The sequence below is a fragment of the Protopterus annectens genome, chromosome 11.part0 (genome assembly GCF_019279795.1).
Source record: "Protopterus annectens isolate FY-2018-M chromosome 11.part0, PAN1.0, whole genome shotgun sequence".
Taxonomy (NCBI): domain Eukaryota; kingdom Metazoa; phylum Chordata; order Ceratodontiformes; family Protopteridae; genus Protopterus; species Protopterus annectens.
This window is the reverse complement of record NC_056745.1, coordinates 131,778,161-131,802,586: the sequence shown is the minus strand read 5'-3', so window position 1 is coordinate 131,802,586 and position 24,426 is coordinate 131,778,161. Positions and strand designations below refer to the sequence as shown.

Below are 24,426 nucleotides of genomic sequence, written 5' to 3'. Positions count from 1 at the left end.
AATCTGTAAGTCCTATTGACAAATAATGTTCATAAATGCTATCTGAAATGACAAATTTCCATTTTATGGTGCTCACTTGGTGCGGAGAAACAGAACACTGCTTGATATAATGAGAGCTGGGTTCTTGCAAGATTTGGTTTAATGGAATGGTTAATGGATTTGCCATTGATAGTCTAGTATACAGCTATCGGATCAGGATTGCCAGATGACAGTCTGACTGAGGTACTTCCTGAAGCTTAGTCACTGGAACAAATGTTTGCATTCAGTGGACTATAAGTCATGCACTGAATGTAAGGATAGTTATGCCCTGAGGCAGGGAGAGCTTTACCATTATTTTCTGATGTTAACTTGATGGAAGGCCATGAAATGGATTACTATACCCATCCATGGAATTGATTACTATACCCATGTAGCCATCCCCAGTAGATCCAGTTTGTGGATAGAGCGAGAAAAGAAGGGACAGTCCTGGTCCATCTGGTATATAGAATCTGTAGTGAGCTACAAAACTTGAAGTGAAAGTTGGTAGGAGGCCTGATTAGTTCCCAGAAAGAAAAACTACATAGTCTGATTGATTAGATTACTAGAAAACTCCTTGAAGCTGAGGTATATGCCACAGATTCTAGACAAGTTCATATATTTAGGTTCATAGGTAGGTACTAGGCTATCGGCCCAAGGGCCTATGCAAGCCTAGCCAACAAGGTTCCCTGGCTTACGCCACACAAAAAAGTTATTTTCCTGTGCCACTGATGAGCAGAGACACAGAAGTGATCCCCGGGGTGTATTCCCTATTTCCCATCCACTCATCAAGATTTTTCTTGAAGTGTGCTAATGAAGAACTTTGCTTGACATAGATGGGTAGCCTGTTCCAGAGTATGGGAAGTCTCTGGGATAGGAATCTATCCCTCCAGCATGTCCTGTTTATTGTGGTGAGAAGGTTTAAGTCCCTAGAGCGTGTAGCTCGGAGGGATTGGGATTTCTTTAGGTGTAGCATGTCCAACAGCTCTGGGTTTGACATAGCTTTATATGTTAGGCAGAGATCACCTCTGAGTAGGCGATATGCTATGGAGTAAAGCTGGAGTTTTTTGAGGCGGTCAGTGTAGGGCATTTGTTTGAGTCCAGTAATCCTCTTTATGAGGTACTTCTGTGGCCTTTCCAGTTGCTGCAGATGTCTTGAGGTACATTCCAAAAGGGGCGTTGTACTCTATAATGGGTCTAATGAGTGATGAGTAGAGGGTAACGATGACCTCGTTTTTCCTGGATGAGAACCCTTTTATGATGAGGTGTGCCACGTAGAAGGACTTCCTGACTACTGTGGCGATGTGACTATCAAAGGAGAAACTACTGTCCACCTGGGTCCCAAGGTCTCTTATGATGCATTCGGTGTTAAGTAGATTGCTGCCTATGTGGTAGTTCATGGGTACAGAGTTTTTACCAAAGGGGATGACACTGCACCTTTTGGCATTGAGCTTGAGACCATGGCTCTGACACCAGGCATCTGTCTCAGAGAGGCCCTTCTGTAGGATGTTCACATCATTTGGGGACTTGACTATGGCTCCTAGTTTGCAGTCATCTGCGAACTTCATTAGCCAGAGGCCTTCTGTGTTAGCCTGTACTTCAGAGAAGTAGATACCAAACAGGAGCGGTCCCAGGACGGAACCCTGTGGTACTCCACTTGTCACTGGTTTGAGGTCAGATTTGGAGTCTGCAACTTTTACAGTGTGGGTTCTGTCAGTGAGCCAGTTGGCAACCCATCTTGTGATGTAGGGATTTATGCCTAGTTTATTGAGTTTAGCTATAATTCCAGAATGGGGGATGGTGTTGAAAGCCTTGGCGAGGTCAAGATAGGCTGCGTGAACCTCTTTACCCTCATCTATGGCTTTGGTGACTGCCTCAAAGAAGTCGATCAGGTTCAGGAGGCATGATCTCCCTTTCACAAACCCAAACTGGGTGGGATCCAGAGTTTGGAGGTTACCAATGTCTTTGAGTTCCATGATGATACGTTCCATGGCTTTGCAGACCAGGCTCGTCAGGCTAATAGGTCTATAGTTCCCGGGATCAGATATATTTAGTTGGAAGTGTCTTCAGAAGTGCTTAGACATGCGCAGACAGCAGAATATATTTTCAGACAGAGCTTCTGAGGGCTGTAGGTATAATTCTAGGGGAGGGTGGTTGCATACATACATTGTGGCAATTTGAAAGCATCAGCATTTCAAAAATGAAATGATTTAGAGGGAGACTTCGAGTATATGGGATGGCACAGTGGTACAGTGGATAGTGTTGTCACCTCATAGCAAGAGGTTCCCTGGTTCAATTCTCAGCTGGAGTGCCTTCTGTGTGGATTCTGCATGTCCACCCTATATTTGTGTGGTTTTCTCGAGGTGCTCCAGTTTCCTCCCACATTCCAAAGCCGTGCAGTAGGTGGATGTAGGCAGTCTAAACTGGCCATGGGTTTGAGTGTGCCTGCGAGTGTGTGGTGTGGATGAACTTCAGTGGCAGGGCTAGCCACCCAGTGGTGTAAACTTTAGCTGTAGATGATTGTCACTGTTGAAGTGACACCCCCATCCCATATGCAAAAAAAAAAATGGGAAAAAGGGGTTGTGGATGGATGGATTTGAGTATATATGGTCTCCAAAGATGAATCTAGTTTCTGTCCTTTTCTTAGTGGGATATCGGTGAGGACAAGCCAGGCTTAGATTGATTTGGACTTGTTCCTGTTATACTTTTTGTATCTGTTACTAGAAACTAGAAGCCATCTAAAATACCTACAGTAGAGAATGACTGTAATATTTAAATTAGAATATATACAGCAAAGCTGCACCCAGGATATTTGTAATTATATATCAGCGTCAAGAATACAGCCCCGCTACCCAAATACAGGGTGAGCATATCTTTTTAATACTGCAAAAATGAACCTCTAAAACTGATAAGCTTAAACAAGAAAAACAATTTTCCAAGCAGGCATCCTGAAACAACGGTCGTTTACAAAACTTTATAACTTAGTAAAACATAGCTATGGTTAGACTGCGGCTTTTCAAAAAGGTCACTTCTAACACATCTCATTACTCAAAATGAATAAACATTTTAAATGCATCCCATGGCATATAGCTGGCTACATTCTTCAAGACTTTAGTCACTAATAAAGGTACACATGCAAACATAAGGACGCCGTTGTCATGATTGGAGAATTTGGACAATATCTTTAAGGTGACTCGCATCTTCCTTCTTTCATTTCCTATCTAAGAGTTTAGGTGGATGAGATATTGAGACTAGAGTCCCCTCTATTATGACAGTTCTGTTTTGTTTAGGCGGGGAGGACATTACTGAAGTTATCTGACTCAGATTAAAGGATGTCGTATGGAAGGGTTTTACACCCTGCTTCAAGAGATGCTAAGATACTTGGAGGTGTTTTTGGAGGGGTATCATTAATATTTAGCTAGTGGGGTTCTAATTGACCGATTCTGTCTTATATAACTAGATGATGTAAGATAAGGGCATTTAACATGGACAATTATTTATTTTATTAAATGCTTATGAATTCATAACATACAAAACCTTTGCAATTATTAGAATCTGTTAGTAATGCTACATTTGCTACAAGTTTGAGTTAAAGTGTATGCTAAAATACTTCTCATTTTTATGAATTATTAAGGTTATTCTGCTTTGTACTTTTATCATAATGGGTAATTGGAACATTGTTGAACTAAAATGGCATACCAGATGCTCATTTTTATCTTTTTTGTATAAAAATCTGAATGTTGTGGGATGGTTTGGGACATGCATAATTTTTAATTATTAATTAAAGATGTAATTGGGTGATAATAAAGAAATAAATGAAAAAAGCCAGTGTAAGACAAGGAATGTGGGATTCTTTCCTGGATTATACAGCACTGGTATTAAAACACTTGACAAACTAGGAAGGAGAAGTGTGTTTTGGAACACGGCCAGTAATGAATAGTAATTCGAACAGTTTGTAAACTTTAGAAGAATGAAGATTGTAATAACTTACAGAAATGATTCAGTAATATTTTGAGTACTGTTATTATTATTACCACCAGATTATGCATTTATAATTTGTCAACAGCCTTCATGTTATTACGAAAACCTAGATCAGCTAGGTCTCTTCAATAACTGTTCTGCTTTTCTTTCAGTACAATGACTATGTACATTATATTGAACCATGTTTCAAGGAAATCTTGGTGCAAGCAGACAGGGACAATCGAGAGGTAAGTGTGGAAAGCACCAGCATGTACATTAATAACCAAATGATGCAACATATTTGGAAATGGAATCATCTTACATGAAATAAAATACTTTTGTCAAGAGAACACATTAAGTAATTAGTCCATGCAAAGTGTTAGTAGATATTATGATCAAGTATTAAGGCAACAGCAAGTATGGTTATTAAATATCGTACACAGATACATTTTAATCTATGGAAGTTGTCTATGGAAGATTCCTCATATGGCTGCACTCAGCACACATCAGCATCACACTGGTGGCTCTTTGTCATAAGTAACATCAAGCAATTCATTTCAGTGTATATTTCATTTATTTTTATATAAAATGTAATTCCTCACATATCATCCAGTGCTTAGACTATTTAGTCTATACTTTAGCAAGAAGTACTTGATAGGAAATGAGGGATTAATGTGTCCTTCATGACCGACACAACACTGACTCTGATCTAAACTCAAAGGTCAGCTGTTGTCATGATTTACTAAAGATGTCTTTTTCTGCATAGCAATCGAAGAGACAAGAATCACATAACTAATGTAAAGCTATAAACAAGTGCATTGGTTTAGCACCGAGACACTTGGACATGCAAGTATCTGATAATTTAGCTAGGAAGATGTCTATCTTCTCACTGAGAATATTGAAGGTTGGGAGGGTGGCCTAATGGTTAAGGTGTTTGCCTTACAAACACAAGGTGCAGAGTTTGAGTCTCACAAGGGATAATTGGCTAGGCTTACAATGGCTTGCAAGGGCAGTTAGCTTAGTACTAACCTATGAACATGCACAACCTAATAACATGCTGAAGAAATAGAGAAATGAGTTCTGTTTTGTACACCTTATTAATAGCAGTAGCATGTTGCCAAATTAAATAAGTTTACCTACTAAAGTTAAGTATTGTATGTGATGAATATGTTGTACGGTCACCCTACATCTGAACAGTTGCGTCTTTTTCAGATGATATTTCTCTCAACTACTCAATCAATTATTTAGCAAATTATTGAACCAAAATTATTTTATTTAAGGAAAAATAAGATGCAAAATATTGTATTCTCATTAGCTAACATCACTCATTTTCACACTCGTCTATAATTTCAAGGCTGCACATAGAATATGAAAGAGAGTGAGAGAGAGAGAGCTGCTGGAGGAAGAAATAATATTCTGAGGGCTACCAAGCAAGCTATTCAAAAACATTGTTCAACAAAAGAGCAAGTTATTTTATCTTCTGTTTAATGTCTGTTTTGTAAGCTTAAGATAACTACAATTTTTTATCATTCTTAAGCTTATTTCACTGCAGGAAACCCTGATAAATTTTAGATTCCGGGTTATTTTGTGATTTAGCATTCTTGGCTGATTATGACATCCTAGGATGCTAGTAATCACAACATGATAGGATATTGTGAGGTGACAGAGCCTTATAGGGAATCAATAACCAATCATAGCATCCTAGGGTGGTGTTAATGCTAGCATCACATAACATTATTGGCTGATTACAACTTCCTAGGCTGTTACTAACCACAACATGATATGGTACTATAAGCTGACCACGGACTGTTAGGATGTCACTGACAGATCATAACATCCTAGGGTGTTACTGGTTAATGCTGGCATCACATAGCATTGTTCACTGATTAGGAATTTCTAGGACATTACTACCTATAACACAATGGGATAGTATAAGATGATCAGAGCCTTTTAGGGAACCGCTGACAGGTCACAAAATCCTAGGATGTTACTGGTTAACACTGGCATCACATAGCATTGCTGGTATGAATTCCTAGGGTGTTACTAATTACAACATAAGGTATTATAAGATGACCACAGACTGTTAGGGGGTCACTGACTGACTATGACATCTGAGAGTGCTACTGGCTAACCATAGCTACATCACTTGTATGGAACAAATGGAAACAGTTTAATGTGACTGACACTGAGCGTTGCATACTGGATGGATCCTACTGACTGACAAATGACTGTACAATAAAATTAAGTGGATTATAACTGCAATGTATCGCTGTCTGCTGTATGAAGGTATGGAATGCAAACTGGTGCATTTACATAGGTTCACTTCAACATAGTGATGGACAGTTAGCTGAATATTAATTTCCATAAACCAAGAAGGTAATCTGAATACTGTGAATGACTCACAAGTAACACCAGCAGATGTGTATTTAAAGGGCAGAACTCATACCTCTGGACATTTCTTTTCATCAAAATGTAGAAAGAATGTGTGACATGACCAAACATAAGAATGAAAGTTCAAAACACAAAGAAATCATATGCAAGAATGTTCCTGTTTTTTCCTACTATACAGCATCATAAATTATTATGGAATTGTTATTCAAAAGTATATGAAGCAGTGTATAAAGCTGGCATCTTAATGTAGTACAGAGGAATTTTGGGGGTCAGAATAAGTGATGTACTTCATAATATGTGACATTTGTTAACTATGGAAGAATTTCCCATCACCTTCAAACTCCATCACCACTTAATTAAATAAATTAGCTCCAAGACTGTAGTAAGCCAGCGAAGGTTATATGTAATTCAGGTGGAGGTGGGGTCAGAAGCTTCATTGCAACAATTTGATCAATTTGGGGCTGACTGATATATGATCATAGGCTATCATTAACTGGTACATAACAGCAAGGCATTACTCCGTGATCACACTATGTTAGTGACTGGTACACAACAGCAGGGTGTCCCTCACTGGTTCATGATCACATGATCACACTCTATCACTGGCTGGTAGACAACAGCAGGGCATCAGTCACTGGTACATGTTCACGTTCTATAATATTTGAAATCTGAGACAGCTAAGTAATACTGTGAAGGTAGTACAACTGACAAGCTCTGAAATTGAAAGGGTACTGGAATTAATAATTTTATGTGAACTTAAAGCTGCAAACATGGTTAAATCTTTGAGTGTATACAGGAAGAGACCTTACTGGTAGGATATTAAGAGGTTATTGCAGTCATACATAGAGATGTTTATACATCCTATGTTTGTTTTACTTTTGTGTAGACAGCAACTGAAGCACAGTGTGTAATCTGTGCGTATCCACAGATGCCATATTTTCAAGTATATAACCTGGATGCAGTTTAGGGTAAGGCTGTTAGGAGGGTGCAGATTTTTCATGAGAAGTAATATGAAGATAGCCATATATGTATGTACTAGGCCACTGAAATACCACAAAGTGAGTTATAAGGGCCAAAGGAATGCCAATAAAAAAAGAAAGAGACATAGGATTAGGGGTGGAGGTGGAGACCCTGTGATGAGGTATTTTCACAGTAAGTTAGGAATAGATATATAGAACAGCCATTGCTGGGGCACAGAATTTTCAAACGTCGTAGAAGTATGCAAGAATGGAGAACACAACGTTATGATTGGTTGACAAGGTTTTAATAGCTTCACTAAATGGCAAAGGATAAGGAACAATAAACTAGGAGACCCAAAATGTCATCACCTGCCATCAAAGTATTGTCTTTATGGAATAATCCAGTTATCATTAGGACACTGACAGAGAACAGAGTGATTTATGTTACATTGCTTAAATATCAGCCAGTAGCTTGCAGTAGCTGTGAAGCTGGTGCAATATTATCAGATATAAATGCAGCATGCAAACTATGCAAGTAAACTTCAAAAATAAAAACAAAATAGCAAAAGAACTTTTTTTTTTTTTCCCCAATAGCATCAGTGTACATCTGCAGGTAAAAGAGAGTATGGAAACACGCACACTTCACAAACTCCTTTTGAAGTGAGCGCAATACAGTTCTGCACATTTTCCATTTTCTATCTCACATTAGGATATCTTTAGATTTCACAAGTATTTAAATGATTTTTTGTGCGCCCTCATTTATAAAGTATATCCAATTTCTATACTGACATAGGATCATAGAAGAACACATTCCATTTTCAGTTAAGACCAGCAACACTTTCACCATTGTGGCAGACTTACTATTTTATTCAAAATCATTACACAAACTGTATGCAGTAAGAACTAGGTACTGGTTAAAATCACTTAACATGATCTCAAAATTCCTAAGTAACTAAATGACCCAGGGAGCTTCCATTCTCAATTTTCATTTTGTGTTGGTTTAGGACAAATATTACACTGTGACATTATTATTCACTCACAGCTATCATACCCTATTTTCTGCATTTGTACTCGTTAGCAGAAGTTCTAAAAGTAATTTAAATGTCTGTTTGCATCACCACATGGATACTTTTGTTGTGCACTCAAAGGCATGGGATTATAATCTTGTGTATGTAATCAGAAAGTGAGAGTAAAAATTTATAGCTGAATCATGAGCAAAACTGAGTGATCTAATATTCTACCTGTATTAGTAAGCAACATGGGTGTATGTGACACTGCCATCTCAGAATGTCCATGAATGATCCTCAAGTTTGTGTGTGTGTGTGTGTCTTTAAGTGTGTATGCATGTGTGTGTGTGTGTGTGTGTTTGCGTGTGTGTGCGCGCGCACACACGTGTGTGTGTTAGCCTGTGCATGTACTGCACATGGTGGTGTGTGTGTGAGGTAGTTATAAACAAAACTAAGTTACACTAATTATTAAATTTCTGATTTGACATTTTCTTTCAGCATTTCAAACAGCTAGTAGATGAACTTCATGCCAAAGGAGTGGGTATTGTCAGCAAAGCTCTCACAGAGGCTTTCCAGATATTGAACAAGGTAAATTTAATACATTGTCCTTAGGTTTTCAAGACTACTTTATATAGCGTTTTGTAGCCTGTGGTTTTAGTTAGAAAGGAGGTAGTAATACTTGCTTACTGAATAACTGATTAGACAATTGCTGTTTGCTTGCTAGACATGTCTAACTGAACAAATTCCATTTTTAGTTTTTACCGCAATTAAAGGTATATTCAGTACTATGCAAAGATTTAATATATCAAATTAGAAAGGCTGAGTTCTAGCTTACCACATATACAATAAATTAGTGTTATGGGTACAAGGTGCAGGTAGTAATATACAAGATACAGTCATTCGTGAAAATCATATATAAGAACATTCGAATATCATTGGGTTACAAAACAGGACAGTTCAGAGGAGCAGAACAACACCATTGTTTTCTGTTAGGACAGAATATGATCCTGTCTCATAAAGCAGTACCAAGAATATCAGTAAAACGTGGAGTAAACCATTTTCTCTGGGCCTATTGTAGTCTCAATATGAAAAAAAATGCTATGCACCTTCTTGGTTTGTAAATAAAAGATGCCGTTTATCATTCAATAAAATATATTAAGATAATTTTTATGTACACATAAAATTGCTATCACCGTTAAGACATCCCAATTTGCACTCGCTTAGATTCGTTTTTCTTCTTAAAAGTAACTTGTTTCAAACCTGCTTTTCTATGCTGAAAAGACTTGGATGGAAAGGACAAAAGGGTTAAGAGAGAGTCCTGTCTTTGTCTGTTGAATTTGTAAATACAAAGATTAGCACTCATGAGTTACTTTCAGCTCTTCAGGAAGAAGAACTTTGGACAGCTTCTTCAAACTGGCAGCTTTATGTGACTTTAAATCCCAGGCTTTAGCATATGCGACATTAAATCCCAGGCTTTAGCACATGCGACATTAGACCACTCATTGAGTACAATGCCCCCTTTGGTATGTACCTGAGCAGGCATATGCAACAACTTGAGTATGCACAGAGGTTCCTCACAAAAAGAACACATGGTGGAGACATGTCTCCTGCAGACTACTGACATGCAATCTCTGCTGGGCCTTCAAAGCATCATCTGATCCAGCTCTTACGGGTCTGTTGCACATCCATAAAGCAAATGACATTAGAAACACCAGATCTAAGGACTTCAGCTTCATCTGCAACAGAAATAAGGGGTCTGTATTAGAACACCGAACTTTCAAAATTTCAAGTGTTCTAATATCAACCCGTTTTGAGCGAACGCTGAAAATATCGAAGAAACAGAAAACTGAATTTATTTCTAGGGAAAGAATTCGGTTGTCCGTTTCTGTTGCGTCAGTATTTTCAGTGCTGTGGTGGAAAGTTACAGGTCGGGTTCAGGTAAACGTGCATTTGTGTGGGCGTGAGGATTAGGGCAGGTTAGGTGAGTTAGGGTTAGGCAGTGGGTCAGGTAAGTGTGCAATTGTGTGGACATGAGGGTTAGGGCGAGTTAGGGTTAGAGCGCGGGTGAGGTGACTGTGCGATAGTGATGGACCTTAAGATTTGGGTTAAGGTAAGTGGATAGTTAGTGGTGTATGTATAGTTTAGTGTAGGGTTAGGTGTAAGAGTTTAGGTGTATGTGTGTGGATTGCTGTTTGTTTGGTGTACTTGTGTTGTGTGTATGTGTTTTGGAACAGCAAATGTTTTCCCTAGGAAAAAATTTGCTGTTCTGTATGTTGGATGTTTTAAATTTTCGATTAATAGGGTTAGATATTAGAACACTAGAAATTTTGAAAATTCGGTGTTCTAATATAGACCTGAAATAAGACATGACAGGTATGTGTCTCGGACATTACCCCTTCTCTAAAACAGGCTTCCCATCCTTGTGAAGCAGAGTTCCTCCCTGCACTCCCTCGAGCACAACTTGGATCAATGGATGGAGAATTATAAATTTACCACTGGTTTGCAACCTATGTCCCTCTTGGAAAGAGAAAGCTTGTAAATGCTTGATGACACATACTCAAGCAATACCGCCAATAAAAAGAGGGACATCAAAACCTATCCAATGTATTTGGGATGCATGGTTAGCCTTAAAAAGGCCCATTAGGTTCGCTACTGAAGTAATTATCCACGAACATATATATATATATATATATATATATATATATATATATATATATAAAATGTGTGTGTAAAGAGAGAGAGAGAAACTTATGAGAAATGCTTGCACTATATTCCATGTATAACATTAGAAGGTAAACCAGAAACAATATATAAGCATAAATAATTGTAGAATGACAAATAATCAAACCATGTAGGGCATTGAATGTTCTGACCTCATCATAAAACAATATTGTACAGTGAAGTGACATTACAGATAATGGAAAGGGCCAGATTTGTTGAATCTAAACGGTGCAAAAACCCATGGATTGATATGCGTGTATTTTTATTCCTAGTGTGCAAAATAATATGGATCCAAACATGGTGAATACTGCAGAAAGATTTAATTTTCAGAAAAGGCTGTCCTTGTGTTGTTAAACTAAACATAAATACTGTAGAAGATGTCGTAATCAAGGTCGCATACCAAAAATATAAATTTTCAGAAGCTGTGAGATAATGTAAGATAATAAATGTTGGATAGAAGAAGAAACATTTTCATAGAATGGTGAATGATGACATGGATAGTGGTTATGAAAGAACAGATCTGGTTGTTAAAAGGAAAACCTATCACTTGATATGCTTAGAATTTTATGATGCCATTGAAAATGGCCAACATCTTACCTCATTATTCAATAAAAAGCCCAGGTGGAGCTAAAATGGAGTTTTATTGTGAGCTGCACTTTTAGTGATCTCAGTGTGAGACTATAAGGAACTGTTTTCAGAGATACCAGTGAAAACAGATGAAGTTATTCTGCAAACTTATAAACAGAGACACTGAATCCTGAAGATAAAATGAAAGAGCCTAGGAAAATATAAATGACTGCACTAAAGTTAAACAAAAGCTGCAAGTTGCAGATAAGGGTGGAAATACTGTTAAAGCAAAAAAATATATATATATACATATATGTGTGTGTGTGTGTGTGTGTGTGTGTGTGTGTGTGTATATATATATATATATATAAAATTTACATACACTATGTAGGCACACATCCATACATATACACCTCTGTGTGTTTGTGTGTGTGTGTGTGTGTATATATATATATATATATATATATATATATATATATATATATATATATATATATATATATATATATATATATATGGTATACATGCATTTGAGTGAATGGACAATGTCCGAATGAGAACATGTCGAAAGCAGAATCCAAAGATTGCAAAATGTCGAATCTGCAGATGCTGAACCCAGAATTACCAAACGCCGGCCAGGCTACTATTCCCCCCCTCTTGACCCATGGTAGCACTTGTTTTTGCGGTTGTGTATTCAGGAATTTCGAATTTGACGTTGCTCGTGACATTACGAGCATTTGCGCCTACGAGTTTCAACATTAAAGTTTGTAATTATGACAGATCAACATTCGGCCGTGCGACCAAATGCATCTATTCTATATAGGTACATAGGTAGGTACTAGGCTATCAGCCTAAAGGCCTAAGTAAGCCTAGCCAACAAAGTTCCCTGGCTTACGCCAACCCAAGAAAGTTAATTTCTTGTGCCCCTGTCAAGCAGATCCACAGAAGTGATGCCCGGGGTGTATTTCCTATTTCCCATCCACTCATCAAGATTTTTCTTGAAGAGTGTTAATGAGGAACTTTGCTTGACATAGATGGGTAGCTTGTTCCAGAGTATGGGAAGTCTCAACGACAGGAATCTATCCCTCCAGCAAGTCCTGTTTATTGGGGTGACAAGGTTTAGGTCCCTAGAGTGTGTAACTTGGAGGGATTGGGATTTCTTTAGGTGTAGCATGTCCCACAGCTTTGGGTTTGACATAGCTTTATATGTTAGGCAGAGATCACCTTGCAGAGTAGGCGATCTGCTACAGAGTAAAGCTGGAGTTTTTTGAGGTGATCAGTGTAGGGTATCTGTTTGAGGCCAGTAATTCTCTTTGTGAGGTACTTCTGTGGCCTTTCAAGCTGCTGCAGATGTCTTGTGAGGTACATTCCAAAAGGGGCATTGTACTCTATAATGGGTATAATTAGTGTCGTGTAGAGGGGAACAATGACCTCTTTTTTTTTTTTCTGGATGAGAGCCCTTTTGTGATGAGCTGTGCCATGTAGAAGGATTTCCTGACTACTGTGGCAATGTGATTATCAAAGGAGAGACTACTGTCCACCTGGGTCCCAGGGTCTCTTATCACACATTCAGTGTTAAGAATATTGCCGCCTATGTGGTAGTTCATGGGTACAGAGTTTTTGCCAAAGATTATAACGATGCACTTTTTGGCATTGAGCTTGAGGCCATGGCTCTGACACCAGGCATCTGTCTCAGTGAGGCCCTTCTGTAGGATGTCCACATCATTTGGGGACTCGACTATAGCTCCTAGTTTGTAGTCATCTGTGAACTTAGTTAGCCAGAGGCCTTCTGTGTTAGCCTGTACTTCAGAGAAGTAGATACCAAACAGGAGAGGTCCCATGACTGAACCCTGTGGTACTCCACTTGTCACTGGTTTGAAGTCCGATTTGGCATCTGCAACTTTTACAGTGAGGGTTCTGTCAGTGAGCCATTTGGCAACCCATCTTGTGACATAGGGATTTATAGCTAGTTTAGTGAGTTTAGCTATAATTCCAGAATGGGGGATGGTGCTGAAAACCTTGGCGAGGTCAGGATAGACTGTGTGAACCACCTTACCCTCATCTATGGTTTTGGTGACTGCCTCAAAGAAGTCGACCAGGTTCAGGAGGCAAGATCTGACTTTCACAAACCCGAACTGGGTGGGGTCCAGAGTTTGGAGGTTACCAATGTCTTTGTTTATGAATTCCATGATGATGCGTTCCATGGCCTTGCAGACCAGGCTAATAGGGCGATAGTTCCCAGGATCAGTGGTGGCTCCCCATTTGTGGAGTGGGATAACTGTTGCTGTGCGTCATTCAGTGGGCACAAAGCCTGACATGAGGCTATGATTGAACATGGTGCTTAGGTGGGGAGCTATTTCATTCTGAGGTTCGTGTAAAACACAGCCTGGGAAGTTGTCCAGTCCTATGGATGCAGTGTTTTGGCTTTAGAGAGTGCTGCTTTTACCTGTATAGATGTGATTACAGGGACTCTGCATTCTTCCTGTATAGATATGGGCCCTTTAGGGGGTGAGGGGGTAAAGTTAGCACTGAACCTATCTGCCAGGATGTTGGCAATATCAGTTGGTTCTGTAATTTTTGTGCCATTGTGCTGTAACTCAGAGCAGATCTGGGTGTTGCCATTGAGATTCTTGGCATAGCTATAGAATGCTTTCTGGTTGTCCTTAGAATCAGTGGCAATCTTGTTTTCATAGCTAGCTTTGGAGGATCTTATAAGGGATCTCAGCTTCTTGCTGAGGCTGACCAGGGAGCTCCTCCACTCATGGGATTTTACTCTCTTTTGCAACAATTTCTTCCTTCTGTTGTAGAGTTTGTTTGTGGCAGGGGACCACCAGATTGGCTTACTTTTTTTGGAGGATAGCGTCTTGGTTCTGTTTGGGATAGCACGATCCATGCACTCGTGTAAGTGCTTCTAGAGTGCATTTGTGCAGGATTCAGCAGTCATAACTGTATTGTCCATCTGCATGGGTGTCATGAAGTTCACCATTTCTGTCTTAAGAAGCATGAAGCTGGCTTTGGAGAAAATTTTTACCATGGTTTCCTTAATGGTGGGTGGGGGTGGTGTGTGGATATCTAGGGTGATCAGCTTATGGTCGGATCTGACCAAAGAGGAGTTGACTTCAGGTGTGTTACACCGGTCACTCATGTTGGTAATGACTAAGTCTAGGATATTGTTGCCAATGGTGGAGGTGTGGATAAGTTGATCCAGGGCACTGGAATTTATAAATTCCAGAAAGCGTTGAGCGAAGGTGTTGGTACAAGAGTAGTTTTCCCAGTTAATGGTGGGGTAGTTGAAATCTCCCAATATTAGGGTGTTTGGTTGAACCCTAATATTTTCCAGTATATCAAGAAAAGAGGAGTTGGAATCCTGGAGCATGGTGGGGGATCTGTAGCAAGCTACAGTTTGGATTGCAGTTTTGCCCAGAGTTAGTTGCACTTGGATAACCTCAGCTGCATTATGCTGAGCAACTAGCCTGGAGGTGTGGATATCCTTTATGAATATGGACACACTCTGCCTTTGGTGTTCCGGTCCAGGCTAGATGGCTGAAAAGTGTAGTATGTGTTATAGCCTGGTAATGCAGGGGTGCTCTCTGGAGCCTTGAACCAGGTCTCAGTCACTGCACAGACATCAATGTTCTTCATTTAAGGAGTGCCTCAAGTGAGTGCATTTTGAGATTTAGACTTCTAGCACTGAGTAGCATTACCCTCAGTTTTTGCTTGCCTGTTCCTGTTATGGTGGTGAATTTGTCATTTGAATCTTGCCTAAAAAAGGCACTATAGGGGCGGCAAGAGCCTTTGCCAGTCTCCAGAATCCCAGGGGTATCATGTGCAGGCCATCTCTGGCAAAGCATTGTGGTCTGTCGACCATGTTGTCCCAGGTAGACAGATACTGGATCCCCTTAGAATGACACCAGAAGCTTAGCCAATTGTTGAAGTCAATCATTTTGTCCTTGTACTGCGGTATCATTCTGGGTGACGGCAGGATGCTACTCAGGGCTAGGGTCATACCTGCCTGGGCTACAAGATCGGAGAGTTCTTCCATGTCTTTTTTCATGTAGTCCAGGGAGGTACATCTCAGGTCATTCACACCAACATGGACAATCACAGAGTCATATTTGTACTTGTTGTGGAGTGACCTCAGTGCGTGGGTTATGTGGTGGATCCTGGCACCTGACAGGCAGCTGACAGTGACCTTCTCCTTGTTTAGCCTAGTGAGTGGGACATCAATGCCTAACTATAGAGTCACTTATGACTAGTGTGTTAGGTACGTTGTTTTGCCTTATGGACTGTGGTTGAGGGGCACACTGAGTCTGTGGGCTATGTGTCATTTGGGTTGTGTTGGTGGTGGGAGGTTGCTTGCGTTTCTGCTTTGGAGGTCTATGTTGCTTGAGCAGATTATTATTGAGAACCTCTGCAAATGTTTTTGTGTTTCTATGTGTGGATTTTGGTGGTGTAGGTTTATTGGGACTATGTGATGAGTGTGGTGTGGTGGTGTGGTGCCAAGTGTTTACCTTCTCCGCTTGACTATCAAGTTCAGTCTTGGTTGGAGAGAGCTTTACCTCCAGTTTGGCTAGATAAGTGCATCTCTTACAGGTTGTAGTGTTGGGTGGTAGGAGGAGAGGGTTGTCTGTGTACATGAGGCAATTGCTACATTGCCCCATGATGCCCAGATTCATCAGATAGACAGGAGAGTACATTGGGAGCTGACCCTTGGACATGACTGAATAAAAAAAAATATTTTCCTCTAGACAAGTGAGGAAAGTTAGTACAAGAGCTGTTTATCTCTAAGCAAGTGAGGAAATTAAGTACCAGAACTGTTTTCCTCTTTCTCTCTCTCTGTCTATATATATATATATATATATATATATATATATATATATATATATATATATGCGAGAGAGAGAAAGAAAAGTTTTATAAAAAAATATATTATTCACAGTGGAAAACTCCAAAGCCAAAACGGAGCTGGAAAGTAATGCCATTTTAACTCTCATAAAGTTAGGATGGCATGGCTCCCTATGCATTATAGCTAAAGTTAAAGTCAAAGCTTCAAAAAATTATTTGAAAATGTCAGAAATTGAATGGAATGAGTGGGAAATATCCATTATACTTCTAGTGAAGGAAGACAAGGCAGTAAAACTCTCTTGCCCAACATTTCCTACAATTTATAAACTCAAACGCCCTGGATCAACTGGTCAATACCCCTACCAGAGGTGACAACATATTGGACCTGGTCATCACCGACATCGGCGACCGGTGTTCCACACCGGAGGTCAACCCCTTGCTGTTTAAATCTGACCATAAACTAATCACTCTGGATATCCACATTCCGCCACCACCCCCGGTCAAAGAAACCACCTTGAAAAACTTTTCAAAAGCAAACTTCACGTTACTTAAGACCGAGGTGGGAAGTTTCAAAGCCCCCATGCTAAAGGATAATGCTGTCCAAGCTGCAAAATCCTTTACTAATGCACTCTTCGGGCACCTACAAGAATGCATGGATCATGCTATTCCAAATAAAACCAAGACTCACTCCTCTAAGAAAAGGAAACCAGTCTGGTGGACCCCTGCCATAAACAAGCTATACAATAGAAGGAGGAAACGTAATACAGAAAAGAGTAAAATCCCAAGAAGGGAAGACATCCCTGATCAGTATCAGCAAGAAACTACATTCCCTCATTAAATCATCCAAGGCTAGCATCGAAAGAAAAATTGCCATGGACTCCAGAGATACCCACAAGGCATTCTTTAGCTATGTCAAGAATCTAAGTGGCAATTCTCAGATCTGCTCAGAGTTATTGCAGAATGGCACAAAATACACTGAACCGACTGACATAGCCAACATCCTGGCAGACAGGTTTAGTGCAAACTTCACACCCTGTCACCCCCAAAAGGGCCCATATAACTATACCGGAAGAATATAGTGCCCCTGAAATCACAGACACTCAGGCTAAAACAGCCCTCTCCAAAGCCAAAAACACAGCATCAATGGGACTGGACAGTGTCCCAGGGCTGTGTCCTACACAAGCTCAAAGATGAACTAACCCTCACCAAAACACACTGTTTAAACTCAGCCTCTCCACAGGCTATGTTCCCACAGAGTGGTGCACAGCAATGGTTATTCCACTCCACAAAGGTGGAGCCACAAAAGGACCCCGGGAACTATCACCCTATAAGCCTGACTAGCATGGTCTGCAAAGCTATGGAGCGCATCATCATGGATCTCATTAACAGAGATATTGGGAACCTCCAAACACTGGATCCTACCCAGTTCGGCTTTAAGGGCAGATCATGCCTCCTAAACCTGGTGGACTTCTTTGAGACAGTTACCAAGGTTATAGATGAGGGCAAGGTGGTCCACACAGCCTACCTAGACCTGGCAAAGGCCTTCAACACCATTCCCCACTCCGGTATTATAGACAAGCTCACCAGCCTAAACATAAACCACTACATCATGAGATGGGTTAACAACTGGCTCACAGACAAAACCCACATGGTAAGAGTTGTGGGAGCTAGGTCTGACTCTAAACTGGTTACAAGTGGCATTCCCCAGTGCTCAGTCCTAGGACCCCTCCTGTTCGGCATATACTTCTTAGAGGTACAGGCAAGCACAGGAGGACTATGGCTGACCAAGTTTGCAGACGACTGCAAACTAGGGGCTGTAATTGACTCTCCGGCTGACACAGACATCCTCCAAAAGGGTTTCACTAAGACAGATACCCGGTATCAAAACCATGGCCTCAAGCTAATTGCCAAAAAGTGCATAGTCATCCCCTTTGGAAAAAACAAAGTACCCACAAACTACCGCATAGGTGGTAGCCCCCTAAATATGGAAGATGTAATGAGGGATCTGGGGATCCAAGTAGATAGTAACCTCTCCTTTGATAATAACATTGCCAAAGTGATTAGAAAATCCTTCTATGTGGCCCACCTAATCACAAAAGGGTTTGCATCCAGATCAAAAGAGGTCATTGGGCCTTTCTACGTATCACTCATTAGACCCATCATAGAGTACAATGCCCCATTTGGGATGTACCTTACAAGACACCTGCAACAACTGGAAAGACCACAGAAGTACCTCACCAAGAGGATCACTGGCCTCAAGCAGAAGCCCTATGCAGCTCGACTGAAGAAATTCCAGCTGTACTCGGCTGCATACCACCTACTCAGAGGTGATCTCTGCCTGACATACGCCATGTCCAACCTAGAATTGATGGACATGCTCCACCTAAAGAAAACAATATCCCCTCGAGCCACATGCTCCAGGGATCTAAACCTCACCATAACAATAAATAGGACGTGCTGGAGGGATAGAGTCCTGTCCCAGAGATTTCCCATGCTCTGGGACAAGATTCCAATCTACATTAGGCAGACCTCCTCGCTAGCCCTCTTCAAGAGAAACCTCGACGAGTGGATGGCAAACAAAGTTTACCCCAGGGATCACTTAATGGCTCTGCTGGATAGAGGCACATGGAACTAATCTAAGGGGGTGGCAAAAGCCAACACATTCCAGCTAGGCTTATAAATGCCTTTGGGCAGATAGCCTAGTACCTACCTATGAACCTATCAAAGTTTGAATTTGTTTGGATTTAGGATCTCCCCAAATCCTGTGTTGTAAACTCCAGAGTACATTTGCCTAATATAGAATATATTTTCAAATACCTCACTGGGGGTGGGATAGGAGATAGGGGACATTTTACAAAGATGACCTGACAAAAGTATACCTTCAAATGAAACTGGATGAAGTTTTGAAACCATTTTCTACCTTTACCATGCATAAGGAAAAGACAATTTAGATAACATTCAAAATTACCTTATTTTATCTGTGCATCAGCCATATGTCAAAAGACAGCGGATCACATGTTACTGGGAATCCTGAACACACCTGGCTATAGGAATATCCTATTTTTAATAGGTGAAATGGTGAATTTGAACAATTTAACAGGCATTCTAGAAAGGATAAGGGAGCATGGAAGTAGACTTTGTCAAAACAAATGTGAATTGTTCAAAGAATAAATGTCACACTGTACGTATTTTATTAGCTGGCATAGACTTAAAAAAAAACATTAGATAAATATGAGGCTATGCTAATGACTCCAAAAACTAAAAATGTTTCACAACTGCTGTCCTGCCTTGGAACAATGAAGTAGAGTTGTAGATTGTCAATTAATCCTTCTATAGTGTTACACCCAATAAATGCCTTACTACAGAATATAGTGTTATGCACAATAAATGTCTTATTACAGAATATAGTGTTACATCCAATAAATGCCTTATTACAGAATATAGTGTTACACCCAATAAATGTCTTATTACAGAATGTAGTGTTACACACAATAAATGCCTTATTACAGAATATAGTGTTACACCCAATAAATGCCATATTACAGAATATAGTGTTACACCCAATAAATGTCTTATTACAGAATGTAGTGTTACACACAATAAATGTCTTATTACAGAATATACTGTTACACACAATAAATGCCTTATTACAGAATATAGTGTTACACCCAGTAAATACCTTATTACAGAATATAGTGTTACACACAATAAATGCCTTATTACAGAATATAGTGTTACACACAATAAATGCCTTATTACAGAATATAGTGTTACAATAAATGCCTTATTACAGAATGTAGTATTACACCCAATAAATGCCTTATTACAGAATATAGTGTTACACACAATAAATGTCTTATTACAGAATATAGTGTTACACACAATAAATGCCTTATTACAGAATATAGTGTTACACCCAATAAATGCCTTATTACAGAATATAGTGTTACACACAATAAATGCCTTATTACAGAATATAGTGTTACACACAATAAATGTCTTATTACAGAATATAGTGTAACACCCAATAAATGCCTTATTACAGAATATAGTGTTACACACAATAAATGTCTTATTACAGAATATAGTGTTACACACAATAAATGCATTATTACAGAATATAGTTTTACACACAATAAATGCATTATTACAGAATATAGTGTTACACACAATAAATGCATTATTACAGAATATAGTGTTACACACAATAAATGCCTTACTACAGAATATAGTGTTACACACAATAAATGTCTTATTACAGAATATAGTGTTACAGACAATAAATGCCTTATTACAGAATATAGTGTTACACACAATAAATGCCTTATTACAGAATATAGTGTTACACACAATAAATGCCTTATTACAGAATATAGTGTTACACACAATAAATGCCTTGTTACAGAAGATAGTGTTACACACAATAAATGCCTTGTTACAGAATATAGTGTTACACCCAATAAATGCCTTGTTACAGAATATAGTGTTACACCCAATAAATGCCTTATTACAGAATATAGTGTTACACACAATAAATGCCTTACTACAGAATATAGTGTTACACACAATAAATGTCTTTTTACAGAATATAGTGTTACACACAATAAATGCCTTATTACAGAATATAGTGTTACACACAATAAATGCCTTATTACAGAATATAGTGTTACACACAATAAATGCCTTATTACAGAATATAGTGTTACACACAATAAATGCCTTATTACAGAATATAGTGTTACACCCAATAAATGCCTTATTGCAGAATATAGTGTTACACACAATAAATGCCTTATTACAGAATATAGTGTTATAAAACAATAAATGCCTTATTACAGAATATAGTGTTACACACAATAAATGCCTTACTACAGAATACAGTGTTACACACAATAAATGCCTTATTACAGAAAATATAGTGTTACACACAATAAATGCCTTATTACATAATATAGTGTTACACAATAAATGCCTTATTACAGAATATAGTGTTACACCCAATAAATGCCTTATTGCAGAATATAGTGTTACACCCAATAAACGCCTTGTTACAGAATATAGTTTTACACCCAATAAACGCCTTGTTACAGAATATAGTGTTACACCCAATAAACGCCTTGTTACAGAATATAGTGTTACACCCAATAAACGTCTTGTTACAGAATATAGTGTTACACCCAATAAACGCCTTGTTACAGAATATAGTGTTACACCCAATAAATGCCTTATTACAGAACGCAACAGTGTGAGTTTTGCAAGCAGGACTTCATATGACAAACAGCATGATTGCATTAGATGAAATATGGATAAGTTTTGACACAGAAATGCTAGATGCTGTCCCCTTTTTAGAAAATATATCACTTATGAGTCATGCCCTTAACCTACTATGTTGAGGGAGTTAAGTTCCAGCAGTATCCCTCTGGATTAAGGCTTACACTGGTAACTGACCACCAGTCACTGGTTTACATTTTTAATGTTGGGATAGGAGATACACAATACACTGCTGTCAAACTCTAACACTGATCTCTGTGTTGGGGTCTTGTTTGTATAACTGCATATAAAAGAAGCCGCTCTGTAATAGAGATAAGTTGCACAGACCACTATGTGAGAAACAGGAGTTCATTATGGAAGATCAGTTAGATGTGGATTAGACAACAGTAGTGCCACAACTGCATTTGAATAATATGAACATTTGCAGAAAGACTCAAAATTATACCATGTTGTAGAAGAGGTGAGAGCTGGCGGGAAAAGAATAGCCAAGTGTGGGCAAATGCACTGTACATAGCTTTTGCCATATGAAAGGCACTGCTGATTGAATTTCAGGACAATCTACTGTGTGAATCCAGGGTGGTTATTCCTGACACGTTGCAGTGTAGAATGCTGGAGACAGTCCTTGAATGGTACCTTGGTTCAGTGAAATTGAAATCTCTTTAACAAAAAGTTATATGCGTTGGCATGATCTATACAGACAAATTGAAGACCTTGCCTACATGTGATGTGTATTAGATGCCAGGTGGTCATGCATTCCCTACTGACAAAAGCATTACAAAAAGTTATATGTGTTGGCATGATCTACACAAACAAATTGAAGAACTTGCCTATATGTGATGTGTATTAGATACCAGGTGGTCATGCATTCCCTACTGACAACAGCATTACAAAAAGTTATATGTGTTGGCATGATCTACACAAACAAATTGAACAACTTGCCTACATGTATATTAGATGCCAGGTGGTCATGCATTCCATACTGACAGCAGCATTACAAAAAGTTATATGTGTTTGCATGATCTACACAAACCAATTGAAGAACTTGCCTACATGTGCATTAGATGCCAGGTGGTCGTGCATTTCATACTGACAGCAGCATTACAAAAAGTTATGTGTTGGCATGCTCTACACAAACAAATTGAAGAACTTGCCTACATGTGATGTGTATTAGATACCAGGTGGTCATGCATTCCCTACTGACAACAGCATTACAAAAAGTTATATGTGTTGGCATGATCTACACAAACAAATTGAACAACTTGCCTACATGTATATTAGATGCCAGGTGGTCATGCATTCCATACTGACAGCAGCATTACAAAAAGTTATATGTGTTTGCATGATCTACACAAACCAATTGAAGAACTTGCCTACATGTGCATTAGATGCCAGGTGGTCGTGCATTTCATACTGACAGCAGCATTACAAAAAGTTATATGTGTTGGCATGCTCTACACAAACAAATTGAAGAACTTGCCTACATGTGATGTGTATTAGATGCCAGGTGGTCATGCATTCCCTACTGACAACAGCATTACAAAAAGTTATATGTGTTGGCATGATCTACACAAACAAATTGAACAACTTGCCTACATGTATATTAGATGCCAGGTGGTCATGCATTCCATACTGACAGCAGCATTACAAAAAGTTATATGTGTTGGCATGATCTACACAAACAAATTGAAGAAGTTGCCTACATGTGTATTAGATGCCAGGTGGTAGTGCATTCCCTACTGACAGAAGCATTACAAAAAGTTATATGTGTTGGCATGATCTACAGAAACAAATTTAAGAACTTGCCTGCATGTGTATTAGATGCCAGGTGGTCATGTATTCCCTATTGAAAGCAGCATTACAAAAAGTTATGTGTGTTGGCATGATCTACACAAACAAATTGAAGAACTTGCCTGCATGTGTATTAGATTCCAGGTGGTAGTGCATTCCCTTCTGACCGAAGCAATACAAAAAGTTATATGTGTTGGCATGATCTACACAAACAAATTGAAGAATTTGCCTACATGTGTATTAGATGCTTGGTGGTCGTGCATTCCCTACTGACAGCAGCATTACAAAAAGTTATATGTGTTTACATGATCTACACAAACAAATTGAAGAACTTGCCTACATGTGTATTAGATGCCAGGTGGTAGTGCATTCCCTACTGGCAAAAGCATTACAAAAAGTTATATGTGTTGGCATGATCTACACAAACAAATTGAAGAACTTGCCTACATGTGATGTGTATTAGATGCCAGGTGGTCATGCATTCCCTACTGACAACAGCATTACAAAAAGTTATATGTGTTGGCATGATCTACACAAACAAATTGAACAACTTGCCTACATGTGCATTAGATGCCAGGTGGTCGTGCATTCCCTATTGACAGCAGCATTACTTTTGTTAGCATGGTCGACAGCTCCATGTGGTCCATAAACATAAACAGTGTCGGCTCTTTCCTGGGTTATCCATTTCTTATAGAAGTGGATATCTAACTGTAAATATATATTTTCCCGGATGTTTTCAGAATGACTGCATTTTTAATATATACAAAAGAGTGGATGTAATCTTAAGCCAGTATGTATTGTCCTGTCAGTAACCTAGCATAATGTCTTGAAGCATTACATTTTGTCACCCTAAATGCTTATTTGTATGTTAAGAAGATGCAACAAGTTGTATACAACCCATA

General features: G+C 39.1%; 1 protein-coding gene across 4 annotated transcripts in view; it reads left to right on the top strand.

The window, feature by feature from the left end:
• CACNA2D4 (calcium voltage-gated channel auxiliary subunit alpha2delta 4) overlaps positions 1-24,426 on the top strand; it is a 2,573,275-nt gene that overhangs the window by 494,959 nt on the left and 2,053,890 nt on the right. For all 4 annotated transcript variants that reach the window (XM_044087505.1, XM_044087506.1, XM_044087504.1 and 1 more), the window contains 2 exons: positions 4,149-4,223; positions 8,831-8,920. In XM_044087505.1, coding sequence (XP_043943440.1) covers positions 4,149-4,223; positions 8,831-8,920 — 165 coding nt within the window. The remainder of the gene's footprint in view (positions 1-4,148; positions 4,224-8,830; positions 8,921-24,426) is intronic.